Genomic DNA, 27,873 nt, shown 5'->3' with positions numbered 1-27,873 from the left:
TTGTCATGATTTTACAATTCTGTCAAGTTTAATTTTTTCTTTGTGTGTGTGTGTTTTTTTTTTTGCATGGTTCAACAAATCTTTTCTATGGGCTTTCAATGTACTGTGGCAAAATGCAACACATTGTTGTCCGGATGGATCAGAATCCAACCAGTCTGCAATGCGAAGACGAATGAGAAGTCCAAAGAAGTTAAATCATTAATTTAAAATAATGGATATTTTATTACTATTTTAGGCCTATCAATTTAAGTTATTTATAAAGCAATTACAAGGAAATGTACCTTTGGAATAAATACTTTATTTTAATAATTAAAACTCTTCCACATAAGAAATTACTAAATAATTATTTTTGTATTGCCACGTATAAATATTAACTATGTATCATAAGTCGATACAAAATGTTAACGTACCTTTTAAAAGTGGATCTGTCTCCCAGAGTTTTGAATATTTTTTAACATAATTATTTTCCTTTTTCCCTGAATGCCATATTTGAACACAGAGTGTAACTAATGCAGCCGCAAACACTTAAAAATCAAGTTTTAGGAACTACAATAATAACACATTATAATACCACTTAACAATAATCACTTTCACATCCACTCGTGACTTCACAGATCACAGAACACTTACACCTTGCTAAGTGCCGACTTTTACGCAGGCAAGCAGGCAAGTTTCAAACTAAACATGCTATTCATAGCTCACGTAACTGGCAATTGTTGCACATAATATTTAATATAAAATCAAAATCTAATTAAGAAAATATAGGTGCAGAATGTGAGAGAAATGAAAATCAGATATATCGAAAGCATAAATTTAGATCGGGACAATTATATAACTACATTTTACATTGTTGCGTAGGACATCTGCAACTCGACAACGGGATGCAAGATGCGATAGCGGCCGAAGGGAGGATTCATGATCGTGATATTCATTATTCAATTACGTAACACAGTAGTTTCACTATAATTAATTTTAAAAATAAATCCTAATGTCGGGGTTCAGTAAAATAAAAAAACCCAACTAAAATTTATTTTTCCCCTGAAAATCCCCCTAACATTTTTATACCCCCAAAACTCCTCCTCGAAAAGTTCCCCCCCCCCAAAAAAAAATTGGGGAGAAAACCCCCAAATTGGCAACACTGTCTTGTCCTTCCTTCCTTCCATAGCATTTTCTGCACATGCATTACATGCCATAATTATAATATGTTAAATAATTATGAATTTATGATATGTTTTCATAATTATATAATTAAACAATGTTTCAAATTGTTTTAGAAAATAACTGTTATGATTGTATTGAAGTGATAGGTTGATTTTGCGAAATACACAGAGAACTACATTTTCACCTACGCCAATTAGCACAGAAGTTGTAAGATTCCATCAGCCAATGGCATCTTACTCATACACGTGTTTTTGTTTACATGACAACATATTCTAAGCCCAGAATTAGTATAGTTACATATTACACTAATCAGACTTCATATAAAATGGCACCACGAACTATCAATTTCTGGCGAAGAATTGTTATCCATGACGTCTACAATATCTGTATGATTTGAATCAACAATATTATCAGTTTATCACTTAATGTATAGGGCTCGCAAGTAGGGATTACCGACGACAGAAATGCGAACGAAACAATTCGATAAGGAAGAGTGGACAACAGGAAAAGTCACGAGATAACTTGAATGATATTCAAGAGTACGGTCGGAAGAGAAATGACATCGAGAGAATCAGTATTGCATTGTGATAGTACGGTTTTAGTTTCAGTCCCACTGCATGTGAATACGTAGGCCTATCTTGTTCCAAGTGCGTTTATTTTATTATGTAGTGATGGAGCGTTCCCCTCGCAGAGTATCATTATTTTATTCATAAACATAATGTTGCGCGTTTAATTCGCTTCGAATTTTTCTCTTGCTACGCTCTTCATTTCCACAGGCGATGTCCCCATCTATTCATCTTCTTGGAAGAGGCAGTACTTCCATCGGCCCTTACCTCTTGCTCCCTCAGCGTGCCTACACACACACGTCAAAACAGACAGTAACACCACCACTGTTTTTCGGTAATCGTTCCTTGCGCGAGCAATAGATATATTGGACAAAGAAATAAATCTACTAGGTTGGTGAGCCGAACTTCTCAAATAGGATTTCTTAAAAAATAATTTAAATTTTGGAAATTGTCTGATTAATTCATTGTTCCGAACAGACCTTTTTTATTGTTTTCGCACTGCACACCACATAATTTAACCCTACGGTCACTCATTCTATAATAATTAATTAATCATTAAATCACACATCAACCGACTAACCTACCAGACTACCACCACAGACTATGCAGCTGCAAACAAACGTAACATAAATACCTGGATTTCCAGATTTTGATGAGTACTAGTTGTCGATTTGAGAGTTGCATGTATCTTAGGGTGACCAGATTTCCAAAACAAGAAAACAAGCCACTTATTAAAGTTGACATGAATCAACATTTTTATCTAAACATTCATTATTACTTGTGTTTATGTAATAATCTTTTAATCTGAAAATATTACATTTTCCCATGGATATTCATAATATTCTTATCAAAACGCGATGTGATCTATTCTATGTTTATGATCCAACATGGGTTTATATGTGCAGGGAAGATGAAAAATTCTCCTGGAACATTATATAATACTCAAAGAAATAAACAACATGTTTTAAACAGTTCGGTGCAAAATAGACTCAATGTTTTATTTCTGTTGGTTACATATACCGTTACTGCTCTAAAAGGTTGTCTTTAGTTCGATTAGCTAGGTATATACCTGCAACTCAGAGTTCAAATACCTCCCTTCCCAGGACGACATGTGGAGTGGGATATGTAGACATATTGCCAACATAATATCTCACAAAGTTCACTTCCACATTATTTCATAGGACAAAAGTTTTGTGAGCCAGTGTACCTTACATCATATTCATGTCACTGTATTCTGAACTTGTTTCAGAACAATTTTTTTGTCTCATATTATCTTATAACTATTTTAACATTCTCATGGAGATCAATTTGTACAGTTCACACCTGTGGAGTAACGGTTAGCGCGTCTAGCCGTGAAACCAGCTGGCCCAGATTCGAATCCCGGTCGGGGCAAGTTACCTGGTTGAGGTTTTTTCTGGGGTTTCCCTCAACCCAATATGAGCAAATGCTGGGTAACTTTCGGTGCTGGACCCCGGACTCATTTCACCGGCATTATCATCTTCATCTCATTCAGACGCTAAATAACCGAGATGTTGATAAAGTGTCGTAAAATAAGCTATTGAAAGAAAGAAAAAATAAAAAATCAATTCTGCAATCTGCATCATATTTCTTTGACAAGTGAATTTTCTGTAGAAGTGCTGGCCTTTCCTTCAGGAAACTATATAAATCCACTCAAGATACATTTTTAAATGACATTTTGAGATTTAATATGCCCTTTATGGTTTTAACTGAAAACTGATTCCTTTCGTCAGACCAAATTGAATTCAACAATGAAAACACTCTTTCTTATGATGCATTGGTGCCAGGTAATCCTAACACAAAACTTACAATCTGAATTATGATTTTAAAACTAATGTATTTATCTTTCATAATAAAATAAAAGGCATATTTAACAATAATTTAGGAAAATGGGATGCCTTTAAAAAAACCGGACATTTGGCATCGCAAGCATACCTTTTGTGGGACAGGGCACAAGAGGCTGAAAAAATGGACAATCCCGTTAAAAACAGGACGTCTGCTCACTCTAATGTAGCCTAAAGTTCCCAATGAATTAATAATAATAGTAATAATATTAATAGGCATAATAATAACAACCGTAGGCCTATATCTGAATAAACTCCAACGAAAGTATGTAGCATAATTATATTACATGTATGAATTGCATATCCACTTATCCTACTGTTGTGCCCAAGGATTACGATAAACAATCATAACTTTGTTATGACCTTAAGCAATATATTTTCACTTTATCTGAAAGTAATAAAATCGTACTTATTAAAACATTCAGTTTAATCATTGCAGACATGCTTTGACATGAGACAAAGATCGCTTCCTGTTTCGACAGATTACAGAGTACAGCTTAGCTAAATTAGCAAGAAGCAAGAGTCCAGTCCTCGAACAAGACAGGAAATGCGTACGCTTGCATTTTAGCGCAAAGCCAGTCTTATGCAACAGCGGACATATATCGAAAAATACACAGATTAAGAGCAGCAGTCTTTAACAAACCGAGTCTCTCGCGAGATTTCTATTGGATATTATTTTGAGTTCTAATTTTCTATTGGTTTAATCAAAAAAAGAGATTGAATCGTGAGAGTTCCATAAATCTGTATTGTTCCAAGTGACAACAGAAAATGCCGATCCGAAATAATGGTTAAGAATCAGAAGCGTGGTGTTTAGTGAATGCAATACCGTCTTTTAGAAGATTCGCGGGCAAAATAGCGTCACTCTGTTACGTCACAAAGGGCGCAGTTCGAGAACTTATATAATGGACATGAAACGTCCAAATCGCGGTCATTAGTCATAGTCATTGGTCAAGCAGTAGCGGTCGTAACTTCCCGACGTCCAGAATGAAGGCAGAAAATGGCATCATCTTTGAATTGCACCAGGGTTCGCCCTACAATCAACTGTAAGTAAAATTAACAGTTCAATTCTTGTACTTTACATTTAACTAGTTCATTTTGATACTTTAAAATTAATAGCAATTTTGATACTTCATAAATAATCGTTCAGTTTCAATATTCTATATTTATCTGTTCTATTTTGATATTTTGTTAATAAACTTAGTAATAGTGAATATCTACACTTGTGATTATTTCGAAAACCTGAGATCACATTCTAAATAGGAATCCCTCCTATCCATAAGCAAGTGTAGTTTATAAATCATGTCAGAGAGTTAGGAAGTAGAACCCAGTGTCTAATTCGTTTGTGTTGTCTTGATAGTAGGATATAACTCACGATGTTCTCAAAGATAAGCCATCCGCCCTTGTCGTGGCAAGTGGCACGACAAAATTCTGGTGTCAGATGTGGCACAATAAATTTTGGTGTCAGAAATGTTGGATTCGACGCGATTTTCCCTAGACTCTCTCAGTGAAAAATTTAACTTTTTGATTTAATGTGATTTTCTCAGGTTTTCCAAGTGTAGATGCAATCTGAATCAATATGATGATAAAAGAGTAATTTGTATTCATGCTTATTTACTATGTCGTATATTTCAATGCTTCTAGTGAAATAGAATGTGATTTTTTTAACACTAAAGTGATAAAATTAAGTGAATTTCGAACCGAGCAGCTCGAGCATGCATATGTCCATTAACGTATAACTATACATAACCATAATGTACGTACAGTGTATTGAATTTATTATTCCGATAGTTACGCATTCATTTCTTTCATTGAATACGCAAATTGATAGCGATCTTTTTTTCTGAACTAATGCCAACATTATCAGCACTTATATAAACAATTTTAAAACATGATATTTAACAATTTGTAAATTTTATTCAATCGTGTTACAAAATGGAAACCCATGAGCAAATTATATACCGGCTAAAAGCTGAATTAGCAGCAGTTCACGCCTCACGAGTTCGTGTTAAGGATTTAACAATCGCTAATTCTTTGAAAGAATGGAATGGATTACCTAGTAGTCTTCCAGTTCGCAAATTCTTTAATAATGTAAATTCTGCAGCTAAAATGGGAAATTTGGATGATGATAAGCGGCACATCGTCAAACTAAAAGTAATAGGCGCTGCAGCAGAATTCTTAAATAGCAGACCTGATTTGACTGAAGATGGCGCTACATATGAAAATCTTCAAATCGCATTTGAAGAACGCTTTAAAGAAAAACTTCCAGATAATTTTCATTATACTCAGTTACAAACCGCATCTCAAAAGAAAGGAGAAAATTCTGAAGCATTTGTCGATAGAGTAAAAGCCCTCAGCCTAAAAATAATTAAAGATGCAGGAAACGAAACCGAATGGAAAATATTAGCTGAAGAAGCGGATAGATGTCTACTAGCAGCTTATATCGCTGGCTTGAAAGGTGAAGTAGGAAAACAACTGCAACTCGGAATGCCTAAGAATATGAAGGACGCTGTTCAATTAGCTGTAACTGCCTACAATATAGAAACGAATGGAGGGAATAGGCACGAAGCAATCCCTAGGAACGTCTTCTCAGTAAACGACCAGATAACTCGTTTTAATTGTAACAAAAAAGGACATATGTCTAGATATTGTCGCAGCAAACGACAACAGATGAAGGATAATTACTCTGCTCACACAGCTCAGCCTCGCACAGCACTATTTCAAAAGGGAAATAATTCCAACCCCCCTGAAGCAGTTAGAAGTTATAGAAAATCATTTGTATGTTTTAATTGTAAGAAAGAGGGACACATTGCCAAATATTGTAGAAGTAAGAAGAATGTTTTTCAAAAACAAGCTAATAATTCGGTAAACATAACCGTCTCAATGTGCGCCCCGGCAGAGAGGCAATAAAGCTACCTTCTCTCCTTTCCATGGTAAGACCTCACACAGAAGCTCTCATGGTAGAAGTAAAAGTGGACGGGATTAAATATAAATGGTTAATCGATACAGGTGCCACAGTATCGATAGTACAACCAGGTGTAGCAGCAGCACCGGTTAAGTCATCGCAAATGGTAGCGATAGGGGTAACGGAACATCATCTTGAAATCGAGGGATCTCAAATGATTGAATTTGAATTTAATAATGGTGTGCGAAAGCGGCACGAGTTTTTAGTGTGTCCAATGTCATTTGGACCGGAGGTATCAGGCATCCTCGGTCTTGATTTTATGAGAGAAAATAATATTTCTCTAGATGTTCTCACTGGTAGACTGAAAACCGATGGAAGATGGGTAAACCTGATAAACGAATCGACGCATTGCGAAAGGGTAGGCGTGTTCGAACCCGGATTGATCACCCGGAAACATCCGACGACCCACAAACAATCTGTTTTAAACGTGAGTCCGCCGTATCAAGTAGAATGTGTTCAGAGGGAACAATCAGTAAGTCCTAGGACAACCCAGTCTCTTCAGAAGTTTAACATGTCTGATGAATTAAGTGTATTTAATAGTAAGAGAGTTACTATTCCACTTAGAAGTGAAGTGACGTTGTTGGGTAATTTTAATAAGACATTGTGGAGAAATAGCTCACCACTATTTCAGAAGAGTATTTCGACTCCGGTACCCATGGTAATGGACCCCAGTGATTTTGGTATTAACGGAGTGTATATTTCTCCTATGTTGGCGCAGGTCGACCCAAGTGAACAATTTCCCAAAGTTCCGGTGAAACTTATAAACTGCTCAGGTGAAGCAGTAGAAATACAGTACCAGTACCTCGAAATAAGTTGCTGGGTACTACTCAGGTAGTCTCAGTCGAGGACAAAGAGATACGAGAATATGATAGTGAGAACAGTAGTCAGTTCTGTACGTGTTAAAGATGAATTAGAGTCCTCCCCTCAGGCAAACATGTTAGAAAGCATAGATTTAAGTCACTTAGAAGATGACGAGAGAAAAGTTATTAAGAACGTTCTTATGGAATACAAGGACGTATTTCAGGACCCTAAGGAGAATAAGTTAGGTTGTACTAGCAAAGTAAAACATAGGATCGATACAGGGAATGCGCATCCTATAAAGAAAAATCCTTACAGATTGCCATATAAGTATAAAGTAGTGAAGGAGCTGATAGAAGACATGTTAGAAAAAAACATAATTCGACCCTCATGTAGTCCGTGGAGCGCACCGATTGTGTTAGTACCAAAAAAATCTCCCGATGGTTGCGATAAAATCCGGTTTTGTACTGATTTTCGTGGTTTAAATTCAGTTACTCACAGTGACTCATACCCCATTCCCAATATAGTTGAAACATTAGAAAGTCTCTCTGGTACAAAGTATTTTAGTAAAATTGACCTTTACAGCGGCTTTTGGCAAGTGGAAATCGAAGAAAAGGATAAAAAAAAAAAAAGACAGCCTTTAGCACCCCACTAGATTCTTATGAATATAACAGAATGGCATTTGGTTTGGTTGGAGCCCCAAGCACATATCAGAGATTAATGGACGGAGTACTATCTGGCCTAAAAGGCGTATCTTGTTTTGTGTATATTGATGACATCGTCCTGTACAGTTCGACCATAATATAAGAGCATGCTGAAAGACTTCGAGAAGTTTTACAAAGATTAAGAGATGCAAACTTAAAAGCACACCCTGTGAAGTGTACATTTGCCGTGCACGAAATCGACTATCTTGGACACGTAGCAGATAGAAATGGCACTCGCCCAGATCCAAAGAAAGTACAAGCTGTACAAGAATTTCCGATTCCTAAAGATGTTAAGGAAGTCCGCTCATTTCTTGGTTTAGTTGGTTACTGTCGCAGGCACATAGTAGATTTTGCTGAGATTCCAAAACCACTTACCGAACTTACAAGATAAACAATTTGTATGGATAGAACCACAACAAGAATCCTTTGACATATTGAAAAAAGCCCGATTTTAAACAACAGTTCATTTTAGCAACTGACGCCTCAGGAGTTGCCCTCGGAGCAGTGCTATCTCAAAAGGTTGGTTTGGAAGAACATCCCATAGCATACGCCACTAGAGTTTTGAATAAAGCTGAACGAAATTATAGCACGACAGAAAGAGATTTACTAGCACTCGTATGGACCACGAAACACTTTCGTTGTTATCTATATGGTCATGAGTTCATAGCCGTGACCGATCACGCAGCTCTCCGCTGGCTAATTAGCTTAAAGGAACCAAATTCTAGACTACTTCGTTGGACTTTAAGACTTTCTGAATTTTATTTCCAAGTCCAATACAAATCTGGTAAACATCACCAAAACGCTGATGCTTTATCCCGAACGCACAATGTTTTCGCTATAAAAAGTGAACAGTTAGACCGTCAATCACTCAGAAATCTTCAGATGGCAGAACCAAAGTACTTAGAGTGGATAGCAGATACCGTACCGAAAGATTTAAGTTAGACGAAAACGGTATTCTGTTTCATTTCGATACAAAGCAGTTGAACTCAGAGCAACGGTTAGTTGTTCCTTGTCCTATGAGAAATTTGATTTTGAATACTTACCATGATACTCCTATTGGAGCACACCAAGGTCAAAAGCGTACATTCGAATTGCTTAGGCAACGATTTTACTGGCAGAATATGAAAACCGATATTGAAAATTATATCGCGAAATGTGTATCTTGTAACAAGAGAAAGCCAGGTAGACATCCTATAGCTCCTTTACAGAACTTTGCTACTTGTTTAAAGCCTTTTGAACTAGTAAGTATGGACATAGTTGGTCCATTTCCCGAAGTCGTACGAAATTCCCCGTGAGGAACCAGCAGCGGTGGATGACGACAGATGGTCTACGGAAGATGATATTCCTTAGTCAGTTACGTGTTCCCCAGAGTAATGATTTCGATGAGGAAGATGACGTACCATTAGCTCAGTTAAGAGATCAATTACAGACCGCATCAAGAAAGGTAACAGCACAAACTAATGACCCTACCACGACAATTCTGATGTGGCGTCTCCTTCCTATGTTTCTTCCCGCCATGAATATATGAATACAGATGATGATGATGATTATGATGATGCTAACTTAGATAATGATGAGGTAACTGAACCCGTGGCACAGAATAGTGATGATATGTCCTCCCATAGATATAATTTACGCTCCGGACTGACTGATTAGATTATTTCATTTCAGATTATGTATTTGCTCACGATAGTAGTTTGTGATTCAGTAATTAAAACAAATTAATAAGATAATGCAGAGAGAAACCGAAATTGAAAGCACTCTTATCGAATTTATGCAATCCACTGAAATGACCGCTATGGACAAGCTGCTTACTTTGTTGTCACAAGTGACAGGCAATTTTATGCTCTCACGGAAGAGAATGACCTATCTCAATGTAGAGCTGAAATGTACATGTTATGTCCCCCAAATGTTATTATTTTTTCAACCTCCTTTCAATCACATTGTTTAGCAGCTATATTTTTTTGGAAAATCCCAGGAAGCAACGAGACTGTGTGACCGACGCCTAGTTGGACCACACAGGTCACCTGTATGGCACAGACCGTACCAGAAGAATTATTGGGTGTACAGTGTACCTGTTACCATACATATGACTAGAAGTTCTCGTAACCCAAATGCTACACAACCGTCAACTTCTACATTTATTATCCAAGGGACAGGTATTATTAATGTATCTGCAAACTGTCATTTTTATTCTGGTCAGTTTAAACTGTTTCCCCATGTTTTTGGGAATCTGTATCCAGTATATGAGCCTAACGATGTTATTGTCCCTGATATAACTTCTGAAATAATTAATCCAGATCTAAATCTATCTGAACACTATGTCATTACTTTAAAGAATATGCTTCCAAATATTAAAGATTTTAATAACGATGGTATAACCATAGAGAAATTACAAGAGAAGATTAAAAGTGTAAAATCTAAAGTAGAATAACCCTCCACACAAGGAAGTGCAAACCCCTGGCTAATTGCTTTAATCATAATAGGAGTTATATTGAGTCTTGCTTGTATGCTACAGACATACCGACAATGTCCACGTCTTCATGGTGTCTGGTTATATCAGCTCACCCGCAAAAAACCGGAGACAGCAGAACCTTTACAAGAAGGCCAGAATGAGATGGAGCTTGGCCCAGTGCAAGAAACCAGAATTCCCATTCCTACTACGAGGAAAGCAGATACACCAACCGATGTCTGCACTGGCCCAGCTTCAACCAACACAGACTTCGCTGGACCTAGATACTACTCTTCGTTATGCAACAGCCATCTATTCACCTCAATAAAGAAAATTTGTATTGAAGAAGATTATTCTTTACTGATCATTTTTGTGAATGACATGAATATTCTTGTATGTAACATGTAAGTGCTAAGACTCAGATGATGCCACACACATGCCATAACACGCTACAGATCAGAGATTCATAATGCTAAATCAGCATATCACGTTGCATGCAAAGAAAGAAAGAAAGAAAGAAAGAAAGAAGAAAAATTCGTAAATACTATCGAGTTAAATGACAGACACCCTGCAAAGTTATAAATTAAATATCCAGGAACTCAGTTTATATTACATTATGCCTCGTTACATAAATGGAGTACTCATTTAATGCATAGATATATCAGATTTATTAAATAGCAGCAGCCCTACCGCCATTATGATATCAATGTCAGAAATTATATCAATTTCGATCTATTGCTTATGAAAGTCAAACTCTTTGGCACTTCGACTCCTCCGTAAAGACTTTTCTTATAATTTATAATGTGAATGACACAACACTAGCTTACAAGACACAGACGATCCAAATCCTCAATAAGAATGAGTGATGGCCTCTAGAACGCATTAAAATCCTGCAAGCCCGAATGATTCTGAAGGCCACTGGCGAGGCAACTACACCCCGTAAACCTATCAGAAAAAGGTATACTAAGACTTGTGTGATAGTCATTTTCACAGGATCCGACATGTCTTGCCATTAATTTGATTAGGAGTAAAAGCATGTGCCAATTACAGCATCGTCTTTTAAAAAGAAGAGGGCATTGTTGTGCCCAAGGATTATGATAAGCAATCATAACTTTGTTATGACCATAAGCAATATATTTTCACTTTATCTGAAAGTAATGAAATCGTACTTATTGAAACATTAAGTTTAATCATTGCAGACATGCTTTGACATGAGATAGAGACCGCTTCCTGTTTCGACAGATTACAGAGTACAGCTTAGCTAAATTAGCAAGAAGCAAAAGTCCAGTCCTTGAACAAGACAATAAATGTGTACGCTTGCATTTTAGCGCAAAGCCAGTCTTATGCAACAGCTGACATATAACGAAAAATACACAGATTAAGCAGCAGTCTTTAACAAACAGCGTCTCTCGCGAGATTTCTAATTGGATATTATTTTGAGTTCTGATTTTCTATTGGTTTAATCAAAAAAAGAGATTCAATCGTGAGAGTTCCTTAAATCTGTATTGTTCCAAGTGACAACAGGAAATGCCGATCCGAAATAATGGTTAAGAATCAGAAGTGTGGTGTCTAGTGAATGCAATACCATCTTTTAGAAGATTCGCGGGCAAAATAACGTCACTCTGTTACGTCACAAAGGACGCAGTTCGAGAACTTATAAAATGGACATGAAACGTCCAAATCGAGGTCATTAGTCATTAGTCATTGGTCACGACAGCGGTCATGCAGTAGCGGTCGTAACTTCCAGACGTCCAGAATGAAGGCACAAAATGGCATCATCTTTGAATTGCACCAGGGTTCGCCCTACAATCAACTGTAAGTAAAATTAACAGTTCAATTCTTGTACTTTACATTTAACTAGTTCATTTTGGTACTTTAAAACTAACAGCAATTTTGATACTTCATAAATAATCGTTCAGTTTCAATATTCTATATTTATCTGTCCTAATTTGATATTTTGTTAATAAACTTAGTAATAATGAATACCTACACTTGTAATTATATCGAAAGCCTGAGATCACATTCTAAATAGGAATCCCTCCTATCCATAAGCAAGTGTAGTTTATAAGTCATGTCAGAGAGTTAGGAAGTAGAACCCAGTGTCTAATTCCTTTGTGTTGTCTTGATAGTAGGATATAACTCACGATGTTCTCAAAGATAAGTCATCCACCCTTGTCGTGGTAAGTGGCACAATACTACTACTACGATTTATTTCAAATCATCCGTCCTCAAGTGATGTTGGCCACTGGGATCCAGAATTAACAAACATAAAAGATAAAGGGAAATGAAACGAGCAAAATAATGATTTGATTTGTACATTAAAACAAAAATTTACGTGTTAACATATAGATGATAGTGTAGAATTTGAAGAGAGGCTTTCAGAATTTCCATTACAATTTTCTGAACCTCATAAAAGGGAATTTTAAAGGATTTAAGGAATTTAAGGAATGTAAATTTTGGTAAACAACCCCTCGCTCCAAACAGCAAGCCTGTAACATCCCAACTGTAAAGCGAAATACCATATTTTTCACTGAGATGTGGAAGACAAGGGACATATTTAGCTCGCTTTTCATAATTTATCTGCAGTGCTTGATTCATGTCTCATTCAAAGCAAATTGTAGGGTCTAAGCTTTCTGGGTTCTTCTATTGATGGCAATTACATCGACTCTTCTATGTGAATCATCTTCAGACACACAATGAATCTCCTCATGTACTTCCCATCCTCTGTTTCTTAGCAGGTTGGCAATTGCTGTACGGCCACGATGGTGTCTGTTGTTACACAGTAGCTCTCCCTTCTTACAGAACCCCCAGTACTTGGCCAAGTGTTTCAGTCTCGCTGCAGCCGGGATGGCGACAACGGGTAATACTGAAGGTTCTGCCAGGGACAGATCTCACTGCGGTGACGTTACAAGACATCTTGATGGCACTGATATATTCTGAGGACGAAAAACACTTTTAGAGGAGATCCAGGAGTTGGCTTTGGGGCATTCTTCAAATGTACAAACACCTTTGCCTTTATGTGGGAGCTGGCACCATGACTGGAATGATTGTTTTCTGAGAACTTCTCTGAGATGTTTTCCTTTAGTTTGAGGAGTGACGTTGTTTGGCGCAATCTTCAGGCGCGTGAGAGATGTTTTCTTCTTCTCTTCTAGATTTCTCATGTGATGTAGATGTGCATCATTCACGTGTTCCAGTCGCCTACAGATGTTATAGTGTTGAATACTGGCTTCCCATTCAGCTCTCAGAATTCCAAGACCTCTTACATTCTTCGATGCATACAGCATGGCATTCGGAGTGTCATCTGGAAGGGACAATATTTCCTTGATTACACTTTTATAAATATTTTTCAAAAAATTTTCAGGAAGTTGGTTGAGTGGAGCGCATTGCAAGGGATAAACAAGACCTGGTCATATATATTCGTTAATTATTTTAATTTTTTGGTCTGGTTTTAACAACATGCATCAGGCGAGATTATTGAGGTCACGTGACAAATTAGTTATAATTTTCTTTTTATCTAACTTTATTTCGTCATTAAAGTCAACACCCAGGTATTTGATGCTTTGTAACTTGTTCTTCAAACTTTGAATAACAGAACCACGTAATGATGTAAGTTCTCCTGGCGACAGTTTTCCTTTTTTAATTATAATACATTTACTTTTGTGGGATTAATTTCAAGGCCTATTTCTGCTAGCTTACTCTCTGCCAGACTGATAAGTTCAACTGCTTATCTCTCGTCTTTTCCAATTAAAGCCAAATTATCTACAAATGCAAATGCACTTACACAAGGCAGGTCAGTGTTAACAGCATAACGGTACTGCTTACTGATGTCATAATCCGTCAGATTTTCTAGTACATAATGTAATGCCAAATTGAATAATATAGGTGACAATGGAGAACCTTGCAGAACACCACGCTTTATTCTGATTGGTTTACTTTTAAATACATTTGTTTCTATTTGTAGTGTGTTTTATATTAACAAGGATTTAATTATGCAGTATAAATTTTTTGGAATATTTGATTTCCTAAGAGCTCGTAAAATGTGTTCATGTCCAATCGAATCAAATGCTTTCGAAACATCCAAAAATACAATGCAGCAATTCTTCTTTTTCAACTTAGCAGATTTAAGACATCCATTAACTAGAGAAGCATTAATGTGTGTTCCTGGCAAGTTTACAAATTCTCTTTATTGAGTATTTAGGATAACGTAAGAACGAAGTTGTGAATCAAAAACTTGTTCAATAATTCTTCTAATTACTGAAAAGATTGAAATAGGTCTCCACTCCTTGATGTCATTAACATCTCCTCCTTTGTGTATTAAAATTGTTCGTGCGAACATCAGTGATTTAGGAACATAGTTAAAATGGAGAATAGTATTCACGAATAATGATAGAAACCTCTCAGTTTTTAGATGTCTTAAGACACGAAAAGTTATTTTATCCCAACCTGGAGATGTGTCTGCTTTAATTTTGTATAAAGCTTTATGAATATCTTCTACACTCACCATTATGTCTTCTGGAACATCATTTTGACTATTTACATCACCATGAAGAGGAGAGTTGTCGTTTGCTGTACTAAATACATTTTCAAAATGTTCAGTTATTATATTTAAAGGGATTTTACAAATTTTCTTTTTATTTAAATTATTCAAAATTTGTTGAGCTACTTTACGCCTCTGTAAAAACTGTACTGAATGAGTTCATATTCATACTTCTGTTTATTCAGAGCTCTTTGTCGTTTGGATTTTCTATTTGGGTTTGCCGATAATTTATAATTATGCTTGCTTATGCTCTTACTTTGCGAGCTTTGCAATATTTAACAGCAGGATGTTGCGGTCCAGGCGGATCATAAATTTCATTTGCAATAAAGTCAAAAACATCCTGTGACAGTATTTCAAAATCTTCAATGTTCCCTTCGGACTTTAATTTAATAATCTTTTCTTCCCATTCAGATATAGGATTCGATCACCAATCGTTTTTAGAATTAGTAGATGAGTTTTCTGCAAATGTTTCGTCATTATGCAGGTTTCCAGGAGATTCAAGAAATGTATGGTCTGATACAGAATTAGGATTCGAATGCTGATTCGTAACTGGTGCGTTTTGTATAAGAGGAGTATTTGTAGTAGTATTATTTTGATCAGGTTGGCTGGAAGTCGATGGAGAATTTAGTTGGGAGCTGGTTGAAGAATAATGTTCAACTATTTTACTTCTTCGATATTCAGAATGTGCCTTTCCTAAATGTATGTTAACACCTGCAGTAGATTTACATATCTTCTTACACACAGGGCACTCAGCACCAACTACATTTATATTTTCATTAGAGGACATGGAATCACAAAATTATAAAGTAATTTTTATATTATTCGTATCCGAACTACTAACTGTAGCAAATAAGTCTGGAATGATGACTTCATACACATTAATTGTGTAGAATGAGTAGATAATATTGATTTAGAATCAGTAATAATAAATAATTTTCCAATAGTGTATAAGTATGTAGTTATTTCTAAAGAATGGTTGGTAACCAGGCACAATCAACAACCGATGAAATAGACACAAATTTGATGTCTTCACAATTATTATAATCCTGTAGCACAAAAATTAAAATTCACTTTCCTAACACTCGTACATGAACACGAACACACTATTTAAACAAAATAGTGAATATATTTGTGAAGCACTTACATCAGTTCGTATCTTTACTGGGGAGTAGTGAGAGTAGGCATTATTATAGAGCACTGTGAAGAGGATAGATGAATAATAGTTATTTATGCAACAAGTGGATAATCTTGATGATTATGGTATGAGGAAATGTTATAATAAAAAGGTTAAAAAAAGTGTAACTCTTATACACCATGAAGGTGCATGGAAACACATGAAAGTGAAGCACCAAGCTTTCATGACCTTGGCACTATAAATAAGATGGTGTGATTGGCACCACTGGAAAAGGCATGGTACTCAATTTGACATGAGGCTGAGTGGACCTCGGGGCAGCTCTGAATGTTTTGATGAGAAAAATGATAAAATAAAAAGCAAACGAATTTTAGTTTTACCAATCACATCAAATGGTACTGTTGAGCATGGAATTCATGATATAGAAGTAAATTAAAACCAATTTTATCTAAACTCACTGAATTAATTGCACAATTAATCATTGGCATTACTGGTTTAATTGTATAATATGGAATAATTTACGTAAACTACGAATGATATCTAATAGAAATATCTTTTGGTTGAATGTAGGGTCCTCCTGGTCCACCTGGACGAGAAGGACAAAAAGGATCACAAGGAGAGCAAGGACCTCGGGGGCCAAAGGGGAAACCTGGATCATTTGACTTCCTCCTTCTTCTAATGGCAGATTTGAGGCATGATGTCAGACATCTTCAGGATAAAGTGTTCAATGGACATGGGTAAGATGAAAACAACATAAATGTATTCTCATTATCACGTATATGCAAAGTAAATTAATTAATGAGGCAGTAAGGATAAGCTCATGTCATGAAGGAATAGAGATTGCAGTAAGGATAACATACCATCTTTATACTGTACAGAGTAATTCATATGAAACTCGTGACTTTCTTCATTCATTCGTTTAGATAGGAATATATCACAATGTTTCATTTTCAGTTAAATTTACATGGGAGGTCTTGGAGTTGCATTCATGTATGACACTGGAGCTTTAGGAGCGTGTATCATGAGATGGTGCAGCTGTTTTGAAACTTGCAACTGTCTGCTTGTACATTGTCATTTCACAAGTCATAGCAAACTAGTCACTGTCATTGTTGTTGAAGATGAAGTACACCATGCACTACAGCAATGGCTGTTCCTTGTGAAAAACTATTCGATAACAAAATCGGTCATAGCAACACAAAGGCAGAGGGAATTTGGTGTTTGTGATCGTCCAGACAAGAACACAATACATACTGGCATTGGTACACAAGCTGAAAACAACTGAACATCTTGTGATTGAAACCAGTAAGCATCACTCGCCTGCACTGCAAGTGGTTGCTATGGACATTTGGGAGTGACTACAGCAGTCAACCCGTAAGTCATTAAGGTGTCTGTTGCAGGAGACTGGGTGGGTACTCGCACTTGATGTTTCAGAGAACTGCAAAGAATGCCATGCAGTATGATGGCTATCCATGAGATGCTGGCGCCAGATAAGGCCAAAAGAGTGTAATATTGTTGCAGCAAGATGTTTTGCTTTATAGTGTCTCACAATGCCTCTCGACAGCTTGACACAGTCTGCTAGCGACAACTGACCTGCTGGCTGTGTGGGTTTGGAAAACTGGCCTAGACTAGAAAATGGCATCAATTAATGAGGACTGTCTGTATCAGAATTTCTATTGTTTTTGGTTATTATTGCCTAAGAACACCTAAAAATCTATATAATTGAAAGTTTCTTATAATTAAATACTACTAATATGGTGCATAAACGTTATTTTGTATGTTTATGACTACTTCACAAGCCACGATAATGAAAAATCTATTAAATCAATAATGAGTGATAGTATACAGCAGAGCATAGACATACTACAAATTATTATTATTAATTATTATTCACCTGGTGCTTTCATCTCATTTGAAATGTCCTCCCATACTTTTAGAAATCACATTATTGTCATGATATTGTTTCAAAGTGGGGTTGTACAGAATGCATCTTCAATGTATCTTTCCTGTACTAAAACAACTGAGGAGTTCTGAAACAAAACCCGTTAAGTCCACCTCTGATCGAAAATGAGTTTGAAACAGATTCATACTCTACGAAATGTCCTGCATCGATCTACAGTCTCTATTCAGTTCTCACTCCATTGCATCCCTGTTAAAAATGCGGTCGAAATCGAGTGTTTGTTTCATAATCCATTCAGTCTACCGCTTCAGTCGAAACAAAGCCTGTTAAGTCTACAGACTCAGACTTCTGTTTATTCTGCAGCCACATAATATTCATAATTTTATTAGTTCATTGTTGCAGCTGCATTTGCTGCCGAAGGCATATCAATGTTACCATAATGGCATCATTTTGGTGTATAAATCACACATTTGTAATAATTTAAGAAGAATAAAATTGTGTTCGTAGAAAACAAGTCACTCTCGTAATAGTGTTCTAGTAGTAGGTGCCATGAAGGGAAGTGTGTCTGTCTTAGAGGGATCTTCAGGGTCCAGAAAGAGGAAAAGAATGACGGAGACAAAAGCAAAAGAAAGAATATGAAGCCAGGTACGATATTTAATTTCATTTCCACTGTAAATTAAATGAAAATAATGCGGTCCTGAGTTAAAATGTTCGTAAAAGGTCATGAAACATAAACGACTCCTCAATTTTATTCTAGATATAATGATGAGGATCGTAGTCTCATGGCATTTGAATCTCTCTGTAGACACAAGGAAGGGCGCTTCAAATGCTGATCAATCCCTACATATAATTTTGTAAAGTTCAGAAAGAGGGTTTATGCACATCACAACAAAGTGGAACAAGACAGGCTTCTTGCTTCGTTGATGTCTGCTTCAACCATGAAGAGGCGACGTCAATGAAAACAAGATTTCGGAAAATTGAACAATCTTGTAAAATATATCGTAAGAGGGATTTTTAATGTAGTTATCATGATAGTGTAGATAATAATTTATGCGTTTGTAAGCATCTCAAAAATATTATTGTTGGCCTGGGTAGCACATTGGTAGTGTGCCTGCCAATGAACTCAAAGGTTTCCTGGTCAAATCCGTCCCAGGTCGATGGATTTTAAGTTTCTAAAATCCAGGGCACATCAAAGATAGTATCCTGAAGATACAAGTGGTTATAAGTCGTGATATAACCAAGTTGTTACAGCAACTATAACAAGATTAAAAAAAAATATTATTATTATTATTATTATTATTATTATTATCATTATAGTTAAGAAGTGCCAATAACGAAGAGATTCTAGTCTGTTCAAAATTCTTTCGTGCTCTCTTCGATATCGGTTGATGTCGAATGAACACACTGGCTGGAAAGCCCACTAAGGAAAGATGGTGTGACGATTGTAGGTCAAAATGGTATAAAGAAAAGAGGCGATCTATTATTACATTTATATCAAACTTGAAAGCATGCAAAAGCTACTACTCTCGTGGAAAAGGAGATTGTACCTTCCTTAAAATCTCAGTATAAGCAAACTACACAAAATTTATAATTCCAATGTGTCAGACTCTTTGAAAGTAAAACGGTGGTTCTTTTACAACATCTTTTACACTGAAAGACACTGGGGTTTGGTACATCTGCTATCGACACATGTAGATACTGTTCAAGACTTCAAGTGAGAAACAAGATTTTGGAATGATATACCTTTTTCTTTTGTATTTTGATTTTCTTTTGAAAATCAATGAAGCATAATAGTAATAAATTGTGGACAATTAATTCATAACAATCACTGTGACATGTACAGGAACGAGTTAATTTTGATTTAGTGAACTTGATTTTTTAAAGTACATACTTGTATTTCGTTAGCATTTGTTTCAAAACCCATTTTGTCCACCCGTATGGAACAAAACAAGTTGTCAGTTCAATATATTTTTTTTTTTAGTTGCGATTATTCCAAATACTCTCTAACAATAATACTGGAAAGCTTCCCCATTTAGCATTGCAAGCGGCGGCGAAAAATGACTGTGCTGCTATCTAGCGGCTTGGATTGTTGATACACTCCATGCGGCATGCTGGGTTACGTGAGGAAAAGCGGAGAGGTGTGCATGTGATGTAAATAATAAAATGTAAAGCAATAGCATCATTTAGAGTCACAGTGTTAACAATATTTTTAATTACTAAGAAGTTACAAAGTTATTGGAATAAAAATGAAATGACACAATTCTCGAATTTTCAAATGTAATTATGATTTAGTTGTGCATGTCTTTAGAAGCTTTCATAATTCGCCTATTTCGTTTCTTAGCTAATGGTTAACCATTTTATTTTTGATACAACGATTTATTAGTACATTAAAGTATTTGTCAGTGAAGATACTGGCACAGTTGCTGCTTTAGGGATAAAGCATATATATTGTATGTTATCTATTACATCAAGCAGATGTGATTTTAAAATCTCTGCAGGCATGATACCTTTTGATAGAAAATAACCTATGGTTTGCTTTAAATTTTTGCACATTCCTCGAATAATGAAAACCATTGCAAGTGGTACTTCTGAAATTTTTACATCAGTTGAAGTTTGTTGATTAGGTCTATTTATACCTAATTCAATGAATCCCTCGAAGTGTGTGCTTTAGCGTTATAAGTTATATTTTCCTTCAAAGACATTTCATCTACAACAATAATAGTTAGAACCTTTTCATTCAATGATAGAATATACGATTTTATTTTTAATAATGAATTGTAAAATGGTGGGATTTATACCAGGGCCTATACCAAATTCATGAAGTCAATTTTGTAGAGATCTAACTGTTGACAAACATAATTTTCTTCTTAAAAACTTTTAGCCTTGAGGTGAGCAATAATGGAATGTTGCGATAAAACTTTTGTCGTAACTGGAATACCGCCTCCACATTTGCTTCTTTTTAAGCGCACTTGGGGCTAATGAATTCACCATCTTAAACAATTTTAATTAAATCAGCGTTTGAATTTGCTGTGTTCGGAGTTGTCATTTACACTTGAGAAATTTTTCATCTTTTAGGAATTCTTGAATCGTAAAAAAAATGAACTTTATTTAGTGAAATATTAATAATGCCTGTAAAGTATAGGGCTAGGCAAAGTATTTTGTCCGAATAACTACCTGAATCACTTATTATGAAAAAACATGAGTCCACTTTCTTCACAAAATCAAACAATTCACATTTTTATGTTACGCATTCCAATGCACACTGTTTGGTTAAAAAAAAAAGTCAAGACTTTCAATTTTTGTATACGGAAATTGTGTTTTGTGTGAAGAAAGTAAAGTAGATTAATGCAGTTTGGTAACTGATTCAGTTAGCATAGAGAATATTATTTAACTGCTAATGTACAATATAATTACATGGTAGAGAAGTATCGTCCGTCGTTTCTGTCTGATATAAGAGAAACAACAGCCCCCTCGATGCAAGATGTAATACGTTTTTCTGGGGCCTTCGCGGTTCTTTCATTGTGTTTTGATTTTGACCCACATTTTCGGAAGAAGGAGCTGTTAAATTTAGTGAATGAATAATTGTTACCTTCAGTCTGTTATTAAAAACAAAATATTAAAAATTAACAGTCCTACGACTGATTTGAAACTTCAGTATACTTTTCAAATTTATTACACTTTATTTTTACTTATTCCTGATGTTCCAAAGTATTAGTCATTGAAGTCCATAATCTAAAGTGATCTGACTATATCCTGTGATTTTTGTACAAATATTCTGTCCCTCTAATCTAAACGTTTCGTCTAGAACTGTTGACAATGTTTTTAATTAGTGTTAGCATATTGCTTGTGTTTTCTTTTTTAAAGAATTTTAGATAAGGCGCAAATAGCGATAGTAGCTGATGCGCACTATTAAACCTCACTAACTAACGTCTAGGACTTCAGTCCTTGTCCTTTGCATTTATTTACCTGTATGGGCATGGCACACCTAAAAGATAAAAGCAAATAACTGTAGTAGTAGAAGCAGTATTAATAGTATAATAATAATAATAATAATAATAATAATAATAATAATAATAATAATAATAATAATAATCTTGTAATAGAAAAGTAACATTCTACTGGTGTTTACATGACTACACCCTATCTCTGTCTTTTGGAAATCTGATGAAAGATCTAGCAGCTTTCGCTAAGTGTAGTTTCTAAAACAAACAAATTCCACATTTAACTGACATTGTGTGCAACTATAATGATAATAATCCTTACGACATCACGTGTTTGTTGAAGAACAAAACTCATACCACAGTTCATCGCGTTAATTGTCACGTCATCCTCGCTGCCTACAATCCCTGCCGCTAGATAGCACCGGTGAGTCATTCGCCACTTTTACCGTGAACTTTCCAGTATTATCATTGGAGAGTATTTGATTATTCCTAATTTAGATACAACTGATTTTCCGCACTAGTCATTTTGTTATCACAAAAAGTCCTTTTTGCAACAGTGGTTTCTTTTAATTTTTTTATCAACAAAATTAAGCCGTAGAAGTTTTTCGTCTTTTCTGAAAATTTATGTTTTGTGGACTTAACGGGTTTTGTTTTGGAGCTCCTCAACTAATTTATCCGCATTGAGTTCCATTCTGAATAATGTGCACTACACAACAATAGTATCTGTAGATAAAGGAATTATGGATGCTGCAGTTATCAGACCATCTGCTCGTGTCTGATTCTGTGTGCATCATATCATAAGGAATCAATGGGAGACAAGTACAACAGACAAACTGTCGTATCATGTCACGCCATGTCTAATTCTGTGTGCACTTGGCCTAAGTGTTTAAGTCTCTTTTCTCTTGTACATTGACTATTGCGTGCATACATCTTTATTCTTTTCAGCACCGGAAGATCTTTCTGCAGTCGGTGTGCTCACAGGAATCACATACACACGAACCAATGGCATTAGTTGTGAAAAATTAGATGCTAATTTATCATTACATAGTTTTAAAAATCAATGTCCACAATGAAAACGGCTTGTTTGACTGATTTTCAATAATGTCTACACACGATATTATATTCTATTAACACATCATTAGAGATGGAAGTTCAGACACCGAACCTATGAAGTTAACTACGTCGTTATTATATAAGTTGTGTTGTTCACATCATCTCAGGGTACAGGAACTTTTACAGAGCACTGCTATGCTTTAAGGGGAAGGACCTAGAGGAAATATATTTTCTTATATTATTTTAAGCAGAGCCTTTATTGAAGGAAAAATTGAATGAGGTAGAAACAAATAGTAAGAATAAAAACATTCGAGATTTATATAATGGTATAACAGACTTTAACCACTTCCCTGATTAACCAGAGTTAACTCGGGTTGCTAACTTGTGTCAAAATTTATTAACCCAAGTTAACTCGTTTGAGTCCCATTTTCGCTGCTAAGAATTAAATTCCGAATATATTTTTTTAGTTTTAAGATGTTTTTATTAAAAGTACCAGGTCTCTTGGACCCTTGCCTTTTACAAAAATATGATTTTATAAATTGAAATGTAAATAGTCCAAATATATAAGTTTCCATCCTTTCATTAACCTTTTCCTCACTAGATGGCTACAGAAGTTAGTGATATTGGTATATCTGGTGGTGTTTTTTGTACTTCTTCCTTGCGAGTGGAATTCTATGCTCATATAGCATTCACACACAGTAGTGAGTAGGTGCTAGTTAGTTTTGGCGGTTTCTGTTTGTGTTTTTTGTGCTGTTTTGTGTAAAGCTGGATCAAGTTAGTGATTCCGAAACTTTTTATCAAGAATATATTCCTTTAGAAGATTAGGAAATGAAACATCGGTATCAGAAGACGAAGTTATAGACCAAAAACAAATTCAGATCTGTTGATGTCGCCTCTTTTCAACAGTGGTTTGAATAGAAGACATCTGGCACCATTTCTTCTGCACCTCCGAGGTCCCCATTCCCTGAAATTTTAACATTGTTTCTGATAACGATAATTCTCAATTTTTTAAATTATTCTTTGATAATGACCTCATCAACATGATATTCGAGGAAACGATTCGGCATCCTAATAAGTGTTCAGAGAATGCTGAAAATAATTCGTGGTGGCCTACTACAGACTCTGAAATACGTGTACTTTTCGGCATAGTGATACTGCAGAACATTATTCACAAACCTGAAGAACAGATGTACTGGTACAAATATTCAATGACTGCTACACCATTCTTCCCAAAACGCTCTCATATAGGAGACTTGTCGAATTGAAAATTCCTGCACTTCACCAACAATAAGGACTACGACCCGGAAACCTACCCAAATCTGAAATTTAATGAAGTCTGGCCTATTTTTCGGAATAATGTGACAGATATGCAGTTATAATATCAAACTTAAGAAGCTTGACTAAAAAAAAAAACTGAAGGAAAAACAACCTGATTAACGAAAACTTGCATGACATTGTAAACAGCAAATTTTTCAGATCTGATGCTTGATTTAATACAGAAAGCTACAATAGGCTATCCCATAATAATAACAATAATAATAATAATAATAATAATAATAATAATTTAGGCCTATTATTATTATTATTATTATTATTGAGATTTCAATTTAATGCATTTTGAAGTAAGATTTAGTGGATTGATTATTAACACTCAACATAATAAAGTCTTTTTACTTTTTTTTTTTAGGGTAAATAATAGGTCTATAATTTCTTCATTCCTGACCGTTTTTATTGTCACTTTGTTCGTCACAATAACACTTGTATTGTATTTCATATATGAATATCAAGAGGATTGTTAGCTTCGACAAAAATAAGGTAATAATTGTAGAGCATATTGTAAGTTCAAGGTTTCTATAATTCGTAGATATGGTAATGATTATTTTCAATCACATGTTATGTTGCAGGCAGGCCTTCGTATGAAATTCAATCCAGTTGTATTGGTTTTATAAATCGTATGCGTACTTATTTCTTCATTCCTGACCGTTTTTATTGTCACTTTGTTCGTCACAATAACACTTGTATTGTATTTCATATATGAATATCAAGAGGATTGTTAGTTTCGACAAAAATAATGTAATAATTGTAGAGCATATTGTAGGTTCAAGGTTTCTATAATTCGTAAATATGGTAATGATTATTTACAATCACATGTTATGTTGCAGGCAGGTCTTCTTATGAAATTCAATCCAGTTGTATTGGTTTTATAAATCGTATTGTGTACTTATTACTTTATTATAATAAGGATAAACAATAATTTCACAGTTTATTATATTTTCATGTATTATTAAGGGTCCGGATACTTATATTTGTGATATTTGTAGCTAGAAACTTAATATCCTGCTAGCTTGAGCTGCCACAGTAATGGCATCACACGTAACTTTCTATTTCACCTGTCCTGTATGGTCTGCGCAGCTACTGGTGTGGGGGCTTGCATACTGGATTCAACATAAATATAACCCCTGTACAGTTCCAGATCCAAATGGTGGTACCTGGCAGAAATTCTTGATGAAGGATATCCTAATGTTGTGAGCCAACATCATCTCTATTAAATCTCACCAGGAAACATAACTTAGGGACATTTTTATCAATTATAATTGTAATATATTTTGTGTGTTTTCCTAATCATCAACAATGTAATTTCCATTCAGAATTTGAATCTCTGAAGTTAGTTATTTATAGTACATTAAAAAACCAATGTCAGTAAAAAAATTGTAGCAAGTACCTATATCACTTGAGATGAAATTTTGTACACAGACTGTCATAATTGTGAGAATTTTGTGAAAAATAAAATGATATTCGTGGAAGGTACCAGACATTGATTTTTTAACAGCTGAAAATTACATTTTTACAATTTTTTTTTTTTAATTTTTGCTAGCTTCTGGGCATCTTATCTCCATGTCTGGTTAGCTGTATTAGGACAGTTTTTTCCCTGTAATACATGTATGTATGTAGATTCCATTGCACAGGAAATAAAAACTAGACTTCATGTTCGTACACGAAAAATAAATTTCTAAAATTCAATATTTTCACAAAATTTTGGAAAAGTTTCTTGCCTATTATATATCTAATAAGCGATGTTAGGAACAAGTTTTTTTTTTTTCAGTAATGAACTACAACACTCAGCTATGAAATGTATAAAAAATAAATGCAATAACTGATGACTCAGTTGTCGTTAAAAAAAGTCCTTTAATGTGAACTAACTGTTTGAGAGAAAAAAATGGGCCAATTTGGTGGTGTTGATGCAACACCCTCTGGTTACGTTGACATGGAATGATCCAAATGCAATCTTTTCTCCCCAGTATCATTGAGACACACATTGAAAAATATTGTATATTGTATTATCTGCTCGTAATATATGTAATTCGGTATTCACAGAGTATGTATAACTGCTGTACCTACATTAAAAGAAGTTAATCATTGCTTCAGTCCACCAGCACTTGATCTGCAGGCGGAGCTGCGTCAACATCGATCTAAAGATCGTAAACGCCTTGAACGACAACAGAGGTTGCTTCAAGGCCACATGGCACCATGGTTGGAGAGTACAGACCCAGCTGAGTTCCGTGACACAGAACAGCTGAAAAAAACTTTCCACGAATATGCAGAATGGGAGGATGCATCAGGTGATCTGGATTCTGATGAATACACTTGAAAGTTGGGAGTTTTACTACCTTTGTAAAATATATTTAAAAAAAAAGTAAATGTTTGAAAGTTGTTATACCTAAGGCATGAAGAGCTTAAAAATAAATATAACCACATTTACTCCAATCCAATAACGGCATCACTGACCAACTTTCAAAACTTAAAATCAATTATACTCTACTTTGTGCGAATTTCTATCTTTCAAAGCTTTCAATTTTAACTAAATTGTAGTTTTAAAATACAGCATGAACGAATACCTGTTAAATAATTATACATGGAATTATTACAATAAGAGTGTGTATAAAAATTTTAAATATAAGACAGCACTGGAAGATCCTTTATACCTACTTTTCAGAAATATGTAACATACCCGCTTTAACTTCTAGAAACACTTTAAGCAGCATATAATGATGAATTCAATACTTACTACAACTCTTTATTTTAAAAACTTAATTTTATATAATAAATTCTGTATCTATTAATGCTTTTCAAAATAAGTTCTCCAAAACAAATCATGGAGACTGTCTGAGCTGTACAACTTTTTTGAAAAGTTTTAAATCTGAGGGCTATATTAAGAGCCTTGTCTTGTAACCTATGCTATCATTTCCTAACATTCAGGTGTCCCATTGTTACTTGCTCCACAGAACATTAATTTTCTAAGAGTATGGTATTAATGTGAAGACCGGAGGGAAAAAGACCTTTGGGGAGGCCGAGACGTAGATGGGAGGATAATATTAAAATTGATTTGAGGAAGGTGGGATATGTTTGTAGAGACTGGATTAATCTTGTTCAGGATAGAGAGCAATGGCGAGCTTATGTGAGGGCGGCAATGAACCTCCAGGTTCCTTAAAAGTCATAAGTATGTAATGGTATTAATGCAGTTGATCTTCTGGAGAAGATGATATAATGTTGCTGTAAAATCAACAGGCAAAGAGGAGGGTCCAGATAAAAGCTACTCCAATATCTTCTCTGTCGACTACATATTCCATTTGATTTGAACTTGGATTTCCAGCATGAAAATTGATATCCTAACAATTAAGCTGATGATGAATCAATACAGGTACAGAAAATAATATTGATAAAAATTGAAATTTTGACACAAACGTTTCTGTTTTGCTTTTAATGTATAATGAAAATTGATTGTCTGTTTTGAAATTTCATCTGAATAC

At 35.1% G+C, this 27,873-nt stretch overlaps 1 protein-coding gene across 2 annotated transcripts in view; it reads left to right on the top strand.

The window, feature by feature from the left end:
* The window catches only part of LOC138704968 (collagen and calcium-binding EGF domain-containing protein 1-like), a 181,526-nt gene extending 154,064 nt beyond the window's left edge, over nucleotides 1–27,462 (top strand). The window contains exons 8-9 of one of the 2 annotated variants that reach the window (XM_069833449.1): nucleotides 16,745–16,911; nucleotides 26,492–27,462. In XM_069833449.1, coding sequence (XP_069689550.1) covers nucleotides 16,745–16,911; nucleotides 26,492–26,714 — 390 coding nt within the window. In that variant the 3' untranslated portion in view covers nucleotides 26,715–27,462. Of the gene's footprint in view, nucleotides 1–16,744; nucleotides 16,912–25,532; nucleotides 25,749–26,491 lie in introns of those variants that run through there. The other variant, XM_069833450.1, reaches the window with a different exon arrangement.
* Nucleotides 27,463–27,873: the final 411 nt, after the last annotated feature.

The sequence above is a fragment of the Periplaneta americana genome, chromosome 8 (genome assembly GCF_040183065.1).
Source record: "Periplaneta americana isolate PAMFEO1 chromosome 8, P.americana_PAMFEO1_priV1, whole genome shotgun sequence".
NCBI classification, from domain to species: domain Eukaryota; kingdom Metazoa; phylum Arthropoda; class Insecta; order Blattodea; family Blattidae; genus Periplaneta; species Periplaneta americana.
This window is presented reverse-complemented; position numbering and strand designations above follow the sequence as displayed.